The sequence below is a fragment of the Erpetoichthys calabaricus genome, chromosome 2, assembly GCF_900747795.2.
Source record: "Erpetoichthys calabaricus chromosome 2, fErpCal1.3, whole genome shotgun sequence".
Lineage (NCBI taxonomy): Eukaryota > Metazoa > Chordata > Cladistia > Polypteriformes > Polypteridae > Erpetoichthys > Erpetoichthys calabaricus.
The window spans coordinates 97,340,817-97,361,463 of record NC_041395.2 but is presented as its reverse complement, the minus strand read 5'-3'; the positions used below and the strand labels follow the sequence as shown (position 1 = coordinate 97,361,463).

At 35.7% G+C, this 20,647-nt stretch overlaps 1 protein-coding gene across 1 annotated transcript in view; it reads right to left on the bottom strand.

Moving 5' to 3' along the window:
- LOC114645308 (mucin-5AC-like) overlaps positions 1 to 20,337 on the bottom strand; it is a 72,114-nt gene extending 51,777 nt beyond the window's left edge. The window contains exons 1-16 of the mRNA XM_051922828.1: positions 20,245 to 20,337; positions 15,985 to 16,059; positions 14,742 to 15,003; positions 11,103 to 11,217; positions 10,830 to 10,920; positions 10,587 to 10,693; positions 9,801 to 10,017; positions 9,361 to 9,486; positions 8,962 to 9,079; positions 5,947 to 6,085; positions 5,618 to 5,728; positions 4,393 to 4,462; positions 3,539 to 3,676; positions 2,963 to 3,127; positions 1,302 to 1,396; positions 878 to 1,004 (exon numbers count right to left, since the gene is read on the bottom strand). Of these exons, the coding sequence (XP_051778788.1) occupies positions 878 to 1,004; positions 1,302 to 1,396; positions 2,963 to 3,127; positions 3,539 to 3,676; positions 4,393 to 4,462; positions 5,618 to 5,728; positions 5,947 to 6,085; positions 8,962 to 9,079; positions 9,361 to 9,486; positions 9,801 to 10,017; positions 10,587 to 10,693; positions 10,830 to 10,920; positions 11,103 to 11,217; positions 14,742 to 15,003; positions 15,985 to 16,059; positions 20,245 to 20,320 (2,032 nt within the window). The 5' untranslated portion in view covers positions 20,321 to 20,337. The remainder of the gene's footprint in view (positions 1 to 877; positions 1,005 to 1,301; positions 1,397 to 2,962; positions 3,128 to 3,538; positions 3,677 to 4,392; positions 4,463 to 5,617; positions 5,729 to 5,946; positions 6,086 to 8,961; positions 9,080 to 9,360; positions 9,487 to 9,800; positions 10,018 to 10,586; positions 10,694 to 10,829; positions 10,921 to 11,102; positions 11,218 to 14,741; positions 15,004 to 15,984; positions 16,060 to 20,244) is intronic.
- Between the last annotated feature and the right edge of the window lie 310 nt (positions 20,338 to 20,647).

Sequence of the window (20,647 nt, the reverse complement as noted above, 5' to 3'; positions counted from 1 at the left end):
TGCTGCCTGTTGTTGTTGCTTTCTATTTTTTAATCACTCATTTCATCTTCCCTGGAGAGGCTATGCAGCAATTTAAAGAAGATACAAAGAAAGGAAATGAATATCAGGAATTCATTACCACCAAGGAAGCCTACTTGTGCTCCTTTCACTTCATGTAAAAGAAGTTAGCAATGCGATGCTCCTGTTTCAAAGAAATACATACTCCTGGTGCAAAAAAACAGGTGTGAGCATAGAAAATCAGTTTTTCAGTGGTTTGCTGGCCTTGCACTGACCGATAAACACCAAGCCACATGGTAGTTAATGCTGTAGTCTATGTGTTCTCTTCACTTGTGTAGTCTGGTGATTCTTTCCATGTTATTTTGGCATGTTTATTTTCTCCCCAAAACCATTTAATTCTAAAATGGAAGGCTTGTCCTTTGAATTTAAGCAGTTAAAAAGCCTTCATTTTTCCTGAGAAGAAAGTGGTTGTGGGGCTCTCACTATTTTATGATATTTAAATCTGTATGGCTGTACTTTTTTAGATGATCGAGACAGACCTGGCCACAGCATTCCATTGATGAATTAATTTTTATGATGTGAAAGATTTGTGAACTTGCATGTTTCATTAGTCATTAGCCAAACAGGGACAGATATTATTAGTTAGGTAAGTTAATGTTTATGACAATTCAGGTATGGCCTTTCCAGAAATTCCATGCCAAAAACACAGCTGGGGAAAAAAACTTTATGCTGCTCTGTATATCTAAATGTTTTGGATTCCTCATCTCTACTTGTCTTTCCATTAACAGTTTCTTGCATTCTGCACTCTTTTAATCAGGTCTGCAACTGTCATTTCTTTGGAAGCGGGTAAGGTGTTGAAATAACATATTGAAAAACTCACTGCAGATGGTGGTTCTCCAGTCTATCAGCTCTATACCAATGGCAGCACAGGCTTGCACATAGGAAGAAATGGCAGCACACATGGACTCTTCACTTTTCTCGTAGTTGCAGATGTCATACATACAGTTCTACATTGAAATAAAAGGTGCAGAAAATTCAGAAAAAATATTTATTGAGATTTTTGAACCTGCTGTTTTCATCACAGGGTTACAGAGAATAGGACTGAGCAGAAGACAAGAGGCAAAAGTTTATAGATTTAACTGCACTCAAGTTGAAAGAGAAAACTGTCATTGTTAACATAATCTTCAACAAATCATTTTATTTGTTTATTAGTTTAAATAAAGAAAACATTGTAAAATTAACAAATAAAATAAAAGAATATTAACATTCTTTAGAGAACAGTTTGTCAGAACTGTGAAACTTACTGCTTTGTAAGGAGCAGGGTCGATCACAGAATGGCACTCAGCAAATGGACCCACAGAATTGGTTAAGAATGAACACCAGTACTTGGCATACCTCTCTGAGGATAAACAAAAAATATGTGTAATGAACCTAAATAAAGCAGCTCAAAACAAATTTGTAAGTACAGACCTATAGAACAGTAGTTAGGAGCTGCTCTGTTTTATTTTCTTTTGGTCACAGCTGGATCAGTACTCGGCCATTGTCACACAGTAAGGCAGAGGATGACGAGATTGAACCAGGAATCTCTGTTTTAGACCCCAGTTCTGTAGCACTAGGCTACACCCCACTGGTAACTTGGTAGGAGCTGGGATTTACTGATAGATTTTATGTGGTTAACGTATAACAAGTCAAAAACAACTAGTGTGAAAGAAAATGTAACTGCTTGCAATCTAAAAGGGTTAAAAGCTGACAAAGCTGTTTTGCTATAATGGCAGGTTATTCATACAGGTGTCTGTCATAAGACAGGGTGCAGTAAGCTGACCTAGGACAACTTCCTCTTTAGGAACGCGTCTGTTAGACGCAGGAAAGATGACCTTTCCCTTCTTTAGGGCCCCATCTGACACGTACACAAAGCAGAAACAGTTGGACGATTTGCGCAATATAAGATGAAATACTTAGGTAAAAAATATTAATCTTTTTGATAAGTAAGGGGAAGAGGGAGGGAGAAAATATAAAAAGCCGATAGAAAAGATGAACTTTGCTCTTCTACCTTGAAACGCATGAATCCATCTACTCATCTGTGACTGAATAAAAGCTGATTGAACTCTTCCTGTCTTCCTCGGGGGTTACTTACACACTAGTATGCTGAACTGAGTTTAGAGTGACAGCAAATGACATTTTTAGCTTGTTTTGTGAACTTGAAAAAGCAACATCTATTTTATTGTGCTCTTTCTTAGATACGGCTATTCAGTTTCAAACCCAAGTAATCTCCTGCTTCTGCTTCCTAACATATTTTTCTTTGAAATTGTGGATAGTAATCTCACGGAACTTGAAATATTGAAGAAGAAAGCTGGAAAATACTAAAAATGTGCTTAACTAGGGCTTCGCTATAGTATATCTATTCATACTTAGTAGATTTTATAAAAAGAAGCACATGAACACTTATGATCCAAAGGCCAGGAGGAGCTTAGGGAATTCACTCTTCAGTTTGATAGGGAGAGGTTTTATGTAATAAATACATTCTCATACAAATGGTATACAAATGAACACTTTTTATTTGTATATAAAAAAAGAAAAGTTCTGACTTCTTAATTTTACTTAATTTGTCATTTACATAAGATGTTAATGTTGGTCATACAAGATAATAAACCATTAAAACTCAAATATTAACTGTGCACATGTATTTTAATTACGTAGCTGGAATACTACAATATGTCTTACACACACATTATTATCGCTATATCTATAATGCACTTTGTGCTGAGCAATAGATAATAAATGGGATAGAGCTCATAATTCTTTTTTCTATTTTTCAGCCATATGTACTTCTTTTGGTATGAAGAAAGGAAGTGTTGTGAGTTTATTGTAACTCTTATGGTGTCCTGTATTTTTGGTGTTGCATATTATTTATATATATATATATATTTTTTTGTTTTTGTTTTTGTTTTTTTTTGCTTAGACTTACCATTTTCAACACTCAGGCTGCAAGGATTGTCATAAAAATTCTGGACTTGAGGACAGCCTGCCATAGTTTTCCATGTGTTGCTAAAGGTTGATGCTGTTCCTTCTTCCACTCCACTCATTGTTGTGAAGTCGTCTTCTTGTTTGTTGTTAAAATTGCCACAAAGACCTGAATTCACATATAATGTAAAAGAGAAATCATACTGAGATATGCAATATTAAGAATATTCTGCACATTCTCAGGTATATTTTATGAGTTATATATATATATATATATATATATATATATATATATATATATATATATACACATTATATATTGAAAGAAACAGTCACATTAGGTTACAGCTACAAGGCAATCATTCTATAATCAAAACAAATGTGTTTTATATGCCTTTCAGCTACGTTAATTCTGTTTTTGACTGCTTTCTTGAGAAAAGTTTTAAGTTTTGAGAGAAAAAACACGGGAAGTCACTAGGGTAGAATGCTGTAGTTATGAATTACAGAAATGTCAATCTGAAAAGTATTTAGTGTGTGAGGACTCATTAATTCAGCTTCATCTAATAACCATTTCACCTACCGCAAGTCTGTTGTTTGTAGGATTGATCTAATTTGATGTACACCTGCATGATGGGAATGAGCTGGATCTTCAGCTGGAGTCCAAATGAAGTCTGGATGATCAGGTAGAATGTGGAGGGTTTAAAGATGGTGACACCCTCTGTAGAATGTAACAAAATGAAGTTAATGTAAAATTTTAACAGATGGAAAAATTATTAATTAACTAGTACATAGCCTTGGATATTAAATTCATATGGGTTGTAAAAATCAAGTATTTGTTTGCAGAATCTCTTGTCAAAATATTTTTAATCTAATATTGACCAAAAAATGCTTTCATTAATTAGCAAATACCAGCAAGAGCAAGTGTACCCTGTAGTCGATACAAAATGTACAGTAGATTAATTCTTCAATCTGATTGTGACATCTTTAACTTTGTGCTTTGTTCAGCTTGAGCAATCATCCCTGCCGCTTCTAAAAGCACATTATACTGTTTATGTAGGCTAATAATGACAAACGTAACACTGTACAACATTAACTAACACACACAAAAAATACTGTTTACAGCCATTACCACAGAGGAAGTTCCAACTTCCCTAAGTTGTTGCATCCATTAAAATCATTTATCAGATGTGTATGTACAGCTCAGTCATTATTATCTGTTGTTTATATCTATTTATATATACTTGCATTTAGATACTTATTACATGTTTTGTTCTTTTTGTTCTGGCCTGAAGAAGGGGCCTGAGTTGCCTCGAAAAGCTTGCAAATAGTAATCCCTTTAGTTAGTCAATGAAAGGTGTCATTTTGTTTGACTTTTGTTGATATTCTTTTAAAAAGTAATGACAAAGGAAAAATTTAAGTCATGAAGCAACTTACCTGTAGACAGTGGTAGCTGAGCCAAGACGTCCTTTACAAAGACAATGCCAGAAGACATGATGACGATCACCTAGCACAGAAACCTGACTTGATTAAAGGTTCAGTAAGAATTCTGTGTTACAGACCTTGGTGCACAAACAGACTCTGAAATATTCTGCATAAGAGATTCTTGTGCCTTTGTTCCTCAGTCTATGCCTGCATTGTTACAAACCTATGCAGCCATTATAAAAGAAAGCTGAAAAATAAGTGTTTAGCTAATGTTTGCCTTTACAAATTGAGTCAAATTTACAAGTTTTGCATTTCACACCTGCTCATTTTTTCCATAAATCTGAGTATTGGACTATGTGGTCACAGGTAGATGATGCTTACACAACAGTATCGAGTGCAAGGCAAGAGCCAAATCTGGGAATACACCAGTCCTTCACATGTCAGGCTGACATACACCCACTCAACCAATGACAATCCTTATAGACACAAGAGCACATGACCAGTGACCCACCCTAGATTTGAACACAATAATCTAGAGGCCTAAAACAGCACCAGTTAGTACTGTGCCTGCTCAGTTCTTTACTTAAACTCCATTTTGTGCATTTCAGGTTGTTATTCAGTCCTCTGAAAAAGCAATGATTTGGGTCACTTTCATTCTGCATTGGATTGCAGCTTTTATTACAATTTTGAAAAATGACTCAGGAATTTGTCCTGAGTATTGGCTAACAAAAATAGCAGAAGGGAATGATTATTGGGTATGTTAATGTAAAAAGTACAATGTTCTAATTTAATATAAACACTGAATAATCATAATAAACACTCAGATTTAGTTACTACATTTCAAAACTAATATTATGCAACTTTTTTTTACAAATCCTTGGGGTTGTTTTGTGTCTGCAGGTTAAATAAAAATAAAATAAGAAATTACAAATATTCAAATTTCAGCATTCCTTGAAGTTATTGGTGAAAAGACTTCATAAGACTCATGAACATTCATCATGCCTGCTGTTCTAGTTTCAGATTTTCTGCTTAAATTTGTAAGTCCAAATTTTGCAAGTTACATCTTGCCTGAAGAAGGGGAATGAGTTGCCTCGAAAGCTTGCATATTGTAATCTTTTTAGTTAGCCAACAAATTGTGTCATTTTGCTTGACTTCTCACAAATGAAGAATTCATATACTAGCTATAACATGGCCTAATTGGACACAAAGCCCACCATTGTCTAGTATATCTACTTACATTGGTGTTATTTCCAATATTTAAAATTATCTTCTTAAGGCAGGTTTCTGTATTTGTCAGGCCACACTTCATAATGTCTCCCAGAATGGCAAAGGCTGAGTTACTGCAAATCTAAGGAAAAGAAAATTTTAAAAATTAATAAAGTTCAGGTATGTAGAAGAAGTGAGGAGTTCACAATTATCTAATGGGTTTTCCTTATGCTCACAGTTCTCAGAAAATGAGAGATGTTTTAGACTTGCTTTAAGACTTAGTCATACAAGAAAACGCCAGACTCTGTCCTCTACTAAGCATTCTAAAGACATTGGGCTAAAGTCATGGATAATGCTCACCTTTGCAAGGACATAAGAACAGTCTCCATGAAAGGTGAAAAGGCGTCCATCAAAAGAGGTGATGTGAGACCCTCCTTCTAAAGAGCATGTGCCAGGACAATCTTGCTTTTCAGATACCCATTTCCCACCAGAGCAATTGCTATAAAGTAAAAAAAATAAACACTTCTAATCCAGGACAGACTCATCATATTCCAGAAATTTTCAACTTCAATGAAGTACAACCTTTACTATTTTTCTGTCTTTCTTTGGTTCACTGTGCATTGCCATGCTTTGCTCCTCCCACCCCTGCTAGAACATTGGCAAGCACAGAGAAGACCAATGAGAAAGGTGCCTGAAAAATCCATATGCCTTATTGAGCGATCTTCTCATTCCCTAGAAAGGAGCCAGAAGTCTAAACCCAGGGACACACAGCTCTGAGGGAGCTCCTACAGGTCCAGATGTTCTGAAATTACCCAAGATGAGAAAGTGGACCAGCACCACGGGGACACCCCTTGCAGGAATTTATAAATTTCGTAATAGTTGTATTAGAGCAAAACTGAACATTAAATAATTTCTTGTTAGTTTTCTCCAAACTTTTTTCATGTTTGGTGTTTTTTGATAATTCTTACTCTCATACATTAAGTCTAAGAAACTTGACTTTAATTGCTAACTACAATTGAGGTTTTTTTTTTTTTTAACAAATATACTAGAAATGATGAATATGGATAAGGAGCACTTCGGGTAAGCAGACTTGTTTTTTGTGTTACATAAAATATAATGTATTTTAATACATTTCAAATGGTGGTGAAGCATTACATGCTGTAAAAGAAAATGAGTACCTTGCAGTACCCAAAAGAGTGATGCAGTCTCCTCAAGAGTGTGTCCTAGGCACACCAGCCTCACATATACTGATATTTATATATAGATGGTGCTATAGAAAGGTTGAAAATTATTATAAATAAAAAAACAGTAGCATAGCTAGAGTTGGGTACCACCCCTGATGCCTGGTCTTATGATTTGCCAGGATTCCCCTAGCAGGTTCTTGGACTGAATGAGCATTCAGTGTTTGTTTGTTAATGTGTGTTTTATTTTTTAATTACATTTGTATGTGTGGCCAATACTAAGGGAATGTGAATGGATCTGAACTGTAGAACTTTTGTATTAATAGAATTTAATATTCTTTGAACTTCCCAATCTATATAACCCATAATAACCTGTTGCTAACAACATGATGATTGCACTTTGACCACGATGGTCTTTTAATTTTCACAAATGTTATTGAATGGCTTTAATGTAATTAAAATGTGTCAAAAGAATCAAACTATGTGAAATTTGCTAAATGTGATGTGTAGTCTGACTGAGAAAATGCAAAAGAAAAATTGAAATTGAATAAAATACTCAAGCTTATTATTGTCTTGAACTTTACACCTTGTGGTAGTTTACTGAGGTATTTTCTGGGTTGGGTTTCCTCTGAGATTTTTTTTTTTTAACCCATAGCTTAACATGTAAGATGATGCCTGTTATTATAAACATTATCCCAAGCCACCTTCCAAAGCAGAGACAAAACTGGAAATACATGTTCTTACATTTGAAGCTCAGGGAAGTTAAACAACGGGTCAAATAGAGAGCAAATGAGGAAACTGAAAGTGTGGTATTAATTGTAGCTGTTTTCACTATAAACAGACCCGACTCACTTGATTGGCGTATTTGTAAAGGTTTGTATTATGACTAGATGAAATCTCATTAATGATTAAACCTTAGTGAAAATGTGTGAACAAGTGGTAGAAACCCAGACTGTAATCCAGGTTTATTTTGATTTTATAGTTTTTATTTTTATTCTTGTTTATGTAATGGATATATCTCTGGGCTAGATCATATATTTAAATTCCACCTTCCTTGTGACAGTATTGTAGGTTTTTGTGTGGGCGATGTCGTCACCTCTCATTATCTTGCTTTGGGTGGAGGGAAGCACAACACACTCATGCCTGCTTTCTCCGTGTTCCATGAGCAGAGTTAAAGGAATTTACAAGAAACAGTTTTAGTTTTTGTAGATAGATAGATAGATTCTACACTGATATCTGTAAGGTGAGTCCTGTCAGTGTTACGTGCATTAACTAATATTATATACAAATATATAAGCCAAACATACAGTAGATTCAGAAAGTATTCAGACCCTTCACTTTTTCACATTTTGCTGTGTTTCAGCCTTGTTCTAAAATTGTTTAAATTAATTTTTTCCACATCAAGCAACATACAATATCACAGAATGACAATATGAAAACAGGATTTTAGAGTTTTTTACACATTTATTAAAATATAACAACTGAAGTATCAGTTTCACTGTCAATATTAACAACACGATGGTCTCCAGGTACAAAATGAAACGTCAGCTTTAGAAAAAATCCAAAAAAAGTGACTAGGATTCAAGGCCTGCAAGGTATAAGTTATGAAAAAAAGAATCGAGCAGTTCAATCTTTTTAGTTTAAGCAAATGGAGATTAAGACGTGACATGATTAAAGTTTTGCAGTTATGAAAGGAATTAATACAGTGGATCCAGACTGTTACTTTAAAATAAATTCTTCAACAAAAACACGGGAGCACAGTTGGAAACTTGTTAAGGGTAAATGTCACTCAAATGTATTAGGAAGTTCTTCTTCACACAGACAACCATAGACACGTGGAATAAACTAGTGTGGTAGAGAGTAGGAATTTAGAGACCTTTAGAACTTGAAGTGATGGTATTTTGGAGAAATTAGGTTGATAGGGTTGTCATGTTTTTTTTGGGCTCAATTGCCTGTTCTCATTAAAATCTTTCTCAGTACCTCTAAACTATATTGTGTTTATGTGTTGTCATAAAAATGTTTGGGAGAGGGACAGATTTGAACCGAACTCTAAACAGGCATTTTGATATCAAGTCTGTTCTCTCTTCACTGAACATTTGAACTCATTTTGCCGGACCACCTAATTAAGAGTTTTAATGCCAACCTTTACCTGACTTGTCAGGTAACATACACAGAGAACTTATATAATACTTACAAAGTTTGACAGTTTCCAGAAAAGGATTCTCCAGGCATATATGTTTTCCCACTGTAGGTGCAAGAACAGTCTTGTACAGAAATGCAACCTTTTCCATTAACATCATCTAAAACAGTACCTGATAAAAAAAAAAAAAAAAAATATATATATATATATATATATATAAATACATTTTTTACTTATTTTTCACAAATATCTACTATACTGTTTAATCTGACTAGTTTGGGTTCTAATCAGCATGCTTTTCAAAAATTATGAATACTCCATTATGAATACTTCCACATGAACTGGATTTGGATATGCGAAAGTGAACTTTTGCTTTATTTAACCAAATTATAAATTACATGAAGAAAAATTCTTGTCTACTTCAGAACAAGATTCAAGCATTGCAATTATTACCTGGGGGACAGAAGCATCCATCAACGCAGTGTTGTTCACATGTGCTACTTCTGCTTGGATTTGTACAGGTGTCAGCACAGGGGTTGCCGCACTCCTGATATTTCATATTAAATGGGCAGTCCTTATCTGGAGAAAACATGTAGAGAAGGTTTATAACATTGAAGTGTTTTTAATATGAGTGTAGTATAGCCTGTCATGTTCCTTTATGTCCAGTCCAAAAAGGAAATAAAATAGGGAAGAAGCAATGTGGAAATGTTTTAGGGTTAGAGTAATACAAGCTGTCACATCATGATGATAATAAAAAGGAACTTTACACTCCTTCAGAAAACTGAATGATTGTACTGTAAAAGCTGTCGTGGAAATTCAACTCTATAGTTCTGAAGGGCGATGACAAATTAAAATGGATAGTGTAGTGGTGACATAAATCTAAGTAGACTTACAGCAGAATTGCTCAGATCTCCAAACCTGGGGTTCCCCACCAGCGTGAACACATTGACGCGAATATTCAGAAATGGTGCTGCACAGGCAGAAGGAGCTGGTGGACTTGTTACAGTAACACAAATCCATGTTACAAGAGTCAATGAATGCATCCATGGGAACCAAATCCCTACACGAGTTCAGAGCAGGTAAGCTGAGAATCTGACTACATAATTGTTTCTGCACAAATAAAAAAGAAATCTGTGATCAGCATTGATTAGTTTATTACACACAGGATGGTCTTAGATGCAAAACATACTTTTCATTTGGCAGCCAGTCTTTAGTAATATCTTAATATTTGTATTTACAGTATGCAGATATTACAAAATGTAATAATTTCATAATGTTATTAGTCTCAAAGCATAAGGTGAACGTTACACATAATAATAGCTACTCTGCAACCACAAACACACTTATTTCAGAATGTATTTGTGGATTAGTTTAGTCAGGAGGTTTTTGACAGAGAGTTTAAATAAGTGATGGTCTTGATTTCAGATCATTTTCCCTGCGGAATGTTCTAATCATCTGGGTAGCTGGCTTTCCAATAGAATAATTGTGATTTCACACTAAAACTACAAATTTACATGACAATGGTTTTTACAGTTCTTTGTGGTTTGCTATGTATAATGGAAAGTTATTAATCACGAAAAGTTTCATAACTCTTGACTCCACAGAATTTAGTATATAGTAGATAATCCAAAATTTTTTCACCATACAGTTTGTATTAGCAAGAAGAAGGGAAGACTCACCTGATCAGGACACTGCTGCTCAGTCTGAGGAGAGCTGTCTACGCAAGTTTCCATTGGGTCATCCATTTTCCAAAAGCTGCCAAAGTCGTCAGAATTTATTTGTACATCTAGAAGAAAACAAAATAGGTGTCAGTTAAGGACAGTACTGGCTCTTATGAACTCGTGTATGATCCCAAAGCTTTTTCTTTGCATATTTCTTATAAAAGCAGTTGTATATATCTCTAAAGACTGTTGTAGACATACCGTTCTTAATAAATTCATCATAAATCTGGACACCATTAAAGTCCCCACACAGTCCACAGGTCTGGTTTGCATACTTCTCTTCTATCTCCAACTGTGAGAAAATAGGTAGTCACAGGTTATGGAATTATTGGAATTTTTAGGCCAATCATCTAAACATTTTATAATCTGATGGTTTATTATCAATCATTTTTGAAGAAATTGGTTTAAAAACATAAAATAAAATGCTGAAACAGATGTGCTTTTTGAAAAAGAAGATATATTTGAGTTTCCTACCAATAATGCATCCTCTTCATTCCACATTGCCATGAGGCCAAGTTTGGCTGTGACTTTAATGTAGGAATTACTCTTCTCAACAAACACTCCAGAGCTGCTGTAGGGAAGGGTTTCCCTGGAAAAGACAAACATCAGACAATATGTAACCAAAGCAAATTACAGAAATAATAAATATACACACTGTCTCACCATTCAAATAAAATATTTGAAGCTAAGGTTGTAATAGCTGTGAACATCCTGCCAAAGTAATGAATACGTTTGAGTGTATGTGTCTATATGCTGTGCACATACACACATATTACATGGTGCTTTGTCATTTCTACACCTAATAGTGTTTAGCGTGCTGGGCTTTGTGACCACAATTGTTTCTGACAAAAAAAACAGTAATGGGTAAAGAGCCAGTGACAGAGTGATGGTGAGGTGGGGTAAGCAAAAATCATACGTGAAATGGACGGGCCAAGGTCAGTACCAGAAACCACCTAAGATTTATTGCCAAAAGCTTAAACATTTGTCAAAAAACAAAGCTAAGTCCCTAGCCTATATCCTGTCACTAACAAAACCTTAAAATAACCATTAAAAGAATGAGTTTTTAAAAATTTTAATCCAAAAACTTGGACACCTGGAGACAGGTGCTGCCATCTTTTGAAGTGTCTACAAAGTAATGTTATGTACTGTATTGTTAGGTATAGAAGATGTTACTAGCAATGGGGGTCCAGTTCAGTAAACCATATGGTGACCTTTAACATTAAAACTCAATATAGCAGCAGAAAATATCACCACAAAATGATGATGTGATGCCATCACTCTCCGAAGACTAAAAGTAAATAGCAAAAGCAAAAATAAATCAAATAAGTGCCAAAACAGACAAAAACAGTCACATTTATATCCTTGGACTTAAAAGTAAAGAGCTCCTTAAGTAAAGAATAAATAAATTGAATATAAATTGTAAATTTAATTCTCTTTGGTATGGACTCACAGCTTTGATAACACAAATTTAAAATAGTAACTACTTTTTATAATTTATGATGGCATTACAGCCCAGGTGTTACTGACTAATTCCTGGGCATAAATCTCAACTTGGTCGCTGTCTGTGTGTGGAATGTGTTGTTAATTAATTTATTGTTTTGATGTGTTATCAATTTTGTATTTCTGTTAGTTATCATTATCAGTAATATGGTAACATCATCGTATCCTCATTTTTTGCATTTGATTTTCTATTGCTGCTGCTTGTTATATATTTTGGGTTTTGTTTTGCTTCTGGCCGCCACATTGTATTCTGTTGTCCAGGTAGTTCTTCCTGTCACCAGGGGTCATGACCCCTGTGTAATTGCAGCGATGAGGTTAAAAGGTCACCCAATTCATTGTGTTCTCTTCTAGGTTGTGGATAACAAACCTTACTTTGTGCTCTTATAAAGAATATTTATTGTTTGATTTTTTTTTGATAATCTAACTTCAGCCATGTTCAAAGACTCTGATTTTTCACTTCTCCTTTTCGGTTTTGATGCTTAGGTTGTCTCAGTCTCCTGGCTTTGACTATGATGCTGGGCATGTGATGCATGTGTTATATTACCCATGGCACACCAGACGGTAGTGAGCACCTCACTGCATCTAAAGTTTATATGTTGAAAGAAAGACTTCCCAAGAGAACAGAATTTGGGCAATTTACAATAATACATTAAAAAAAATGTTGGCTTTGACTTTAGGTTTGGTTTGACTACAACTTTAGTTTATGTCTTTAAACAATTGCAGTGAATGATTTAAGAAATCTCTATGTAATGGCTTTAGCATTCTACAATGATGACATGTTTGCTTTGCCCACAAAAAAAGACCTACTTTGATCTCCACCATCTTCTTAAAACATCTGTGGTATAGGACACATATTATACATCCTACTTGAATATAAGGGTATGAGGTTTACACATTGTCCATGTCTCTACATGGTCTTAGCTTGGACACTCTGGTTTTTCAAGAATCAAGAAGTACTAATGAGTATTGCAATTAAATGAACTAAGAAAGCTGTAACTAAGATCCACTGACTTTTTATTTCCCAGGCAAGCCAACAACAGCAGTTCATGCTGCCACTGCCTTATTAGTATTTTGTTGTTTCTTAACTGCAGCTGCTTGGTGCTTAACAGACTCTGAAGAAAGTGACAATGAATGTCCAGCTCTTATATACTACTTGATAACTGATTTTACAAGTAATTAACACTTGTAACAGTCACATCAAAGCGACAGAATCCAATTCTACATTCTGAATGAATACTAAAGGCCTTCTAAAAAAAAGCAAACACTAACAACGTGACTTTGGCAGTCCTTACCTTGAGTTCAGGAAGTAAAACTAGAACAATCTAGCCGCTTAAACACTCAGTGGTCAGCACTACTGTCTCACACATCCAGAGTCCAGGGTGGTTTCTCTCTATGTGAGGTTTGCATAGTCTCCTTGTACCTTTGTGTGATTTTTCAGGGTACTTTCCCAAAGACAATGTGTGTTGGGTTGATTGTCAAATTGGCCTGGTGTGGGTATGGGTATGTGCATAACACTGTCGGATTAAAGAATGGCACCCTGTTAAGCGTGGCTCCTTCCCTGCACCTAATGTTGTTAGGATAAAACTCCCATGATCCTGAATTAGAATGAGACGATTCAGAAAATACATGCATCTAAATAGATTCCAGCCGCCTTACCACCTGCACTTCAGAACAGGTAATACACCTACAGGTAAGCATATTTGTGGCTGGCCAGTACTTGGATGAGAGACCATCTAGGAAAGGCTTAGGCTGCTGCTGGAAGAGGTGTCAATGAGGCCATCAGTGGCTGCTAATCCATCATCTGTGTGTGGATACTAATTCCCCAGTGCAGTGACTGATACACTGTTCTGTAAAAATGGCACTGTCCTTCAGATGAGACATAAAACCAGGTTCCTTACTCTCCATGGTCATAAAAGATCCCTGGGCATCTTTCAAAAAAGTGATGATGATGTCCTGAATAAACTGTCCACCATAGCCTAGTCTTTCTGGGCCCCTAATCATCACCTGTCCCTTATTGACTAACTCTCTCTCTCTCTCACCCCTTCACCACATAATAGCTCATGTGTGGTGTATGTACTGTACTTGTGTAAAAATGGGTGCCGTTGCATCATCCAGGAGGATGCTACACATTGGTTGTGGTTGAGGTGTTTCCCTAATGTCTATATAAAATGTTTTGAGTAGGTTCGAAAAGTTCTGTATAAATGTAATAAATTAATAATTATTATTACTGAATGAGTGTTACAATGCATTGAAAAAATATTCCAATTATAGACATTGTTAACATATTATATCAAAATAAATAAATTAGGCACATTCATGTACTTAATGTGTATATTTTTTATGCAAACTTAGAGCAAGCTGTTGCAATACCCTGCAAGGCAACTGATTTCCTTAAAATGGAATGATGTAGTATTAATTGAAATATGAACACTGTATTTAACAACTACTATAGCTGAAGATGAAAAACAGTAATGATGATACACTTTTGCATTTGCCAAGTTGGTTGCCAATCAAAATACTTTAAGCTACTTAACATTGTATAATAACAGTTATCATTATAATAATAACATTTGTAAGATCATCTCTGTAGTTAGATGTCAAGTTGCCTCTTACTCTTGGCCATTGATTAAGACTCCGCTCTTGGAGAACTGCACCACAGTGCCATCCAGCTTCATGGTAATCTTACTGATGACTGGGATGCCGTCCACTACACTCCTCCTGACCTGGATGTTGAAGTCTTCATAAATGCTTTTGCAGTGGGAGGCAAAGATGTAGTTGCACTGGGTAAGAAGCTGGAAAACATCTCCATCAAAGGTCTTGAAGTGATAGTTCCCCCATGTGCTGCACACACGGCCGTTGTGAGCAGGGCTGACAGCTATGGTGAAAGAAGAATTTAGGGACAGAACAAACACCTACAGTACAAGCTGGTAAAACAAATCTGCATATGAAAAAAGAAAATCACACACTGATAATAGACTAAATATGGAATGTTTGTTTTTTCCAAAACAATTTTTTCTGTTTCATTTGCTCTACAGATTCTTGCAGGATATGCAGGGTTGATATGTAGTATATCTTAATGAAGCATGGAAAGAAAAATAAAAAAAAAATCTGTGTGCTTTGTAATAGTACAGAAAATCCCTTTTATTTCTGATATTTGGATATAACCACTTAAGACATCTGTCAGCACTTACTCCTGCCTATTTGCTTTCTTAACTGGTATGAGATCATTTATGTACTTGTTAGGTGATTTTTTTTTAAACCTGAACATTAACAATTCTGGGACAGAAAAATTTAAAACTTTTTCAAAGTTTTTTGTGACATGCCATAAATAATGTGTTTCAATATCTGTAGAAATTACTCTGTAGGCTTTCAAAGGTTGCATAAAAAGATGTTCAGGTTTCTTTAATATTATATTTCATATATGAATTATTGAACACATTTCAGCATTCCTTATTAGAAAATCTGAAAGTGAACTTGGCAATAGTCAATTCTTGCTGAGAGGACTAAATCTTATTGAGCCTCGAGCAAAAAGCCCCAACTTAACTTTAAAATCCCTGCCTTATTTTTAAATGTACAGTGTGCATATTGATCTATTTGATATATACCTGACCAAACACACAAAACTGAACAGTAAAACAGGATACCACCACTACACTTAAGGGACTGACTGCTGAAATGTTGCAGCCATGAAAGCCAAACTGTGTAACAGTGGTGTTCCTGAAATACATTCCTGAATTCTAATGTAATATTACTCACCTTTATTGCTAACAATATAAAGAATTTACACCATATGTGCTCTCCAATGACACTTTCGTACACTAATATAGTTTGAAATAAACTTGTGAAGTCTTCTTACCAGTTTTAATAGGTATTGTCATTCCTGGAATAATGTTGATTTTCTGTCCATCAGTTTCACCGGGCAAAGGTAGCACTGGGGACATTAAAAGAAATATTAGAAACCACAATGAATGAGGATTTGTTCAGTTTATATGAAAGCTAAGCCCTGTGCTTCTTTGAATGCATTAATGAGTAAAGTAGCTGCTTTTAGAACATGTGGTGCTAACATACAGTGCATCTGGAAAGTATTCACAGCGCATCACTTTTTCCACATTTTGTTATGTTACAGCCTTATTCCAAAATGGATGAAATTCATTTTTTTCCTCAGAATTCTACACACAACACCCCATAATGACAACGTGAAAAAAGTTTACTTTAGGTTTTTGCAAATTTATTAAAAATAAAACAATTGAGAAAGCACAAATTTACTTCTTGTAAAGCATAACATCACACAGGGAATGAGTCAATGGGCTTTAGAAGGCCCTGATTTTTGACAGTCCCCAGCCTTGACTCCATTAGATGACAATAAAAACTCCACAAAAAGTACTTTGTAGAGAAAAAAATGGAAGAAATCTTTGGAAAGGCAATTAAGGTAGAGACCCCTTTCCAGGTAGGTTTGGGCTGTGCAATGGGTGTCAAAAAATCGGGTGAATACAACAAGTAAAACTTGACACAAGTGTACAAAAGCTGGTTTCTGTTACAACTAAGATCCACTGACATTTTGGATTAGTGAGTGCTCAGTCCACTTGAACCCACGACAGCAGTTCACGCTCTCACTGTCTTGTTGGTGTTTTGACACTCCCTTAACTGCAGCGTAGTCTTCACTTAGACTCTGTAGGAGGTGACAGTGAGTGGCCAGCACCTCTGTACTACTTATTAGTTGCACCCATCTGTTGATTTTACGGACAATTAACAGGCACATGAAGGAGACAGAGTACAATTCTGTATTCTGAAATCACTTTAGCAGATAGAAAGTTTAGTAACGGTCATACAAAAGCAAAACTCCAGTGGATTAATGTTGGCAGTCCTTACCCTGAGCTCTGAAATGAACATAAGAACAATTCAGCCACTTAAATACTCAGTGGTCAACACTGCTGCCTCACAGCTCCAAAGTTCAGGGTGGTCTCAGTCTGTGTGAGGTTTTGTCTGTCTGGGCTTTTCTGGGTTCTTGCCCAAATACAATGTGCGTTGGGTTGACTGATAAATTGGCCTGGTGTGGGTGTGCACAGAAGAATGTTGGGTAAAAATAGGCTGGTTCTTGCCTTGCAATCAGTGTGGTCAGGATTAGCTAAAACTCTTTTGAGCCTGAATTAAAATAAGAAGGTTCACAAAACAAATGGTTTTGATTAAATATACAGTATACAGTATAAACGGGTTCAATCAATTCTGCAATTTTTGCCAGCCTCTATTTTCTGGGTTGAGTGGTCTTGATGTATACCAGCTGAAAATGTAGTGTATTAAGGAGAGGTGTTTCATAAGAAGGGAAATGCATTATCTTAACTAGTATTGCCACACACAGTGGTGTACTTTTGCATGTCTTTTTATCAGCAAATTAAGTTAATGAAGATCTGTCCTTCCACTGTTTTATTACAGGCTGAGAGAAGCTCAATATCTATCAAAAGCCTGAAGCAAACCTGGCCTGGTCACCAGTCCACCATGGGGTGCATTGAAGCACAAACCCAAAGTCACCCATTGTCAGTCAGCATTAACAAACCTGATTAATCTAACAAGCATGTCATTAGGTTGTAGAACGAAACTGGACACAAGTGATATATGTGAACACCAAACAGTAAGTAGAATAGGTGGAAATCAAATCACATCACTGTAACAACACCCTATACTTGTGTCTATTATGTAAATGGGAAAGACACTTAATTTGCCTTTTTGAAATGTTTTTTTCAGACTTTCACATATGATTATCCTCATACTGCATGTGACAGATGGATAGTAAATTATTGCTTGTGGTAGACTGAAGTGCAAGAACACCATGCATCATGATGCCAGTGCTCTACGCATAATTAAAGGAAAGATAAGCATAAATGGGAATCCTTCATTAACCTTCCTGTTGATTAACTGGAAGCATACTGTATGATTTCAAAGCTACGCAATTCTCATTCTCTTTTGTTTTTCTGTATTCATCTATTGCCTAACTTCCTGCCCACTGAAAAGAAAAGTGGAAAATGTGTCATTACTTAAGTAGAGAAAAATATAAGGTACACACAAAGAATTTTAGAAATTCAGTCAAGTCTAATGTGAGCATCGATAGCGGAGTCTGTCTTAGGTAGAGATATCAACGTCTCACAATAAGCTGAAGAATGAACAGACAAGAATGGATAGATGACAGAGATATGGCATGATCAGAGCAGTGGTATAAGGGAGCCATGAAAGGGAATCATACATGTATAATATAAAGAGGAATAGTGCAGACAGACAGAATAAAGCAGAAAGCATAACAAATCTAGGTTATTAGTTAGATCCATTTGGAGCCTGCTTAATCAAATCTAAAGCTGCAGATGCCTGGAAGCTATCCCAGCTAGCAGCATGAAGTGTAAGGCCTGAACCAATATCCAGGTGTGATCCTACACATCCTTATAATAGATAGATAGATAGATAGATAGATAGATAGATAGATAGATAGATAGATAGATAGATAGATAGATAGATAGATACTTTATTAAGAATATGTATTGGGTAAACTGATATTTTAAAGTTCAAAACACCCTTAATTGTTCTGAAATAAATTTAGGGTCTCCCAAGAGAAAAGAAATCATAAAAATATTTGGCTTGAAGAGATAAACCAAACAGATGAGTTTTTAATAGACAGACTATAATAGACTATAAATAGACAGTGGGAGAACATAATATTACACACAGAAACACAATACTTATAAATTAAGTAATTAAAGAGAACATAATCAAATATAAACATTTGATATGAAAGAAAACAAAAACAGAAACAAAGAAACATGGAAGGAGCAAAAATATTAAATGCACAAAAAACACAAGCCAGTGCAATTCCCGTGGCTGAACCATAAAAATGATGACAGTATATCTCAATGAACTGGTCCAACATAGGACACACATGCTCCCAAACAAAGTCAGTTTCGGTTCACCCCTTAGCCTAGGATGCTTGTCTTTCTAATATGGATAGAAAACTCGATGGACACAAGGAGAATGACTCTCTTAGATAGTAAACCGTCTATGGTTTCAAATATCTTGTGGCAGGATCACTAACCACTTTGCCGGAGTGCCATCACAAATACGTATGGTAGACATATAAGGCAGACACCGGACCAATAGACATTAATTAATATATATAATTTCTTCAACTGCAAACATCTCTTATCAACAAAGTATGAAAGTGAAGAATTACACATAAAAGCCAGTCCATTCTTCCTTGTCCTAAAGCCTGCCTTTTTGCTGCCTACATTACACCAATATCGTCTGGGTATTCATCCTTTGAACCATCACAGAAGAAGCTTTTTCATGTAGTGAATTCATTGGCGGATGACACATGTGGCTACAATTAATCTAAGCAGCTCTAGTTCTCTCTTCCTTTCAACACTCATGTTGGATTCACATCAAAAAATCAAGCCAACCCAGAAGAAGACTCTCAGGATGCTCTGAAATGTGTATAAAGAACAGCACACTAACTGATCATTTATTAACACACTAATAGTAAACGACAATTTATAAAGATTTACAATTGATACACGACAACTAGAGTTGGTGTTACCTCCAAGGTGCAAATCGTTTTACATGCTACACAGGACTACATTATAAGATGTAGTAGGTGGAATAGGAGATGCTCCCTTAAAATAACATGAAGAAAAGAAGAAAGCACATGTAAAGAAGCACATACACAGAGATGAACAACATAGAATGCATTGGCAAATGAAAATTCAGCCTTTCAGTGAGAGACCATACATGAACACAAAGAGGTGACCTTATTTACAACAAGCATAAAGACAAACAGACAATTCTGGACAGAAAGATGAATGTGATATGCATAGACAGATACATCCTTATTCCAATGCTCTAGTGTCTATAGACTTTATGTAATAGCTCCATTTATTAGTTGTTACACAGACATCACAATTTGCTTGAGATTTCATGTCCAGCTACACTAACATCACATGGGTCAAAAAATAACTAAATGTTTAGTCTCAAGTATGCAGACAGGCAGAACAGTTATACTAAGATTTTGCTGACAGCATCTCCTATTGGCCAGAGACATAAACATGAAGTCCAAAGTTAGATTGTAATAAATAGTGCCTACCATTTTGCAGAGAGCCATAGCAAAGAGATGCCATCCAAACAAGCATCCACAAGGGTGCCATCCCACCAGGCTCCATCTGCCCCTGATTGGGTTGCTTCACAGGTGCTTGTGGCAATAGTCTCACCCCAACTCTGATTTCAGCTTATATCCCAGGGGAACACTGGGCGGAATCAGGAATTGTATGTGGAGGGGTGGGTTAGGAAGTGCATTTTGTTTTATTAACAGGTTACCAACGCCCCCCCTCCCCATGCCAATAATATTTAACTTGTAAAGCAGCAAAACCGGTTTACTTATTCATGGCTATCATTTGTTAAGAACAGATTTCAGTAACACTCCACTTTCCTATTTAGTTTTCCTAACTAGACTGATGTTTGCACAGTCTCGCTAATATGTCAGGCTCTTT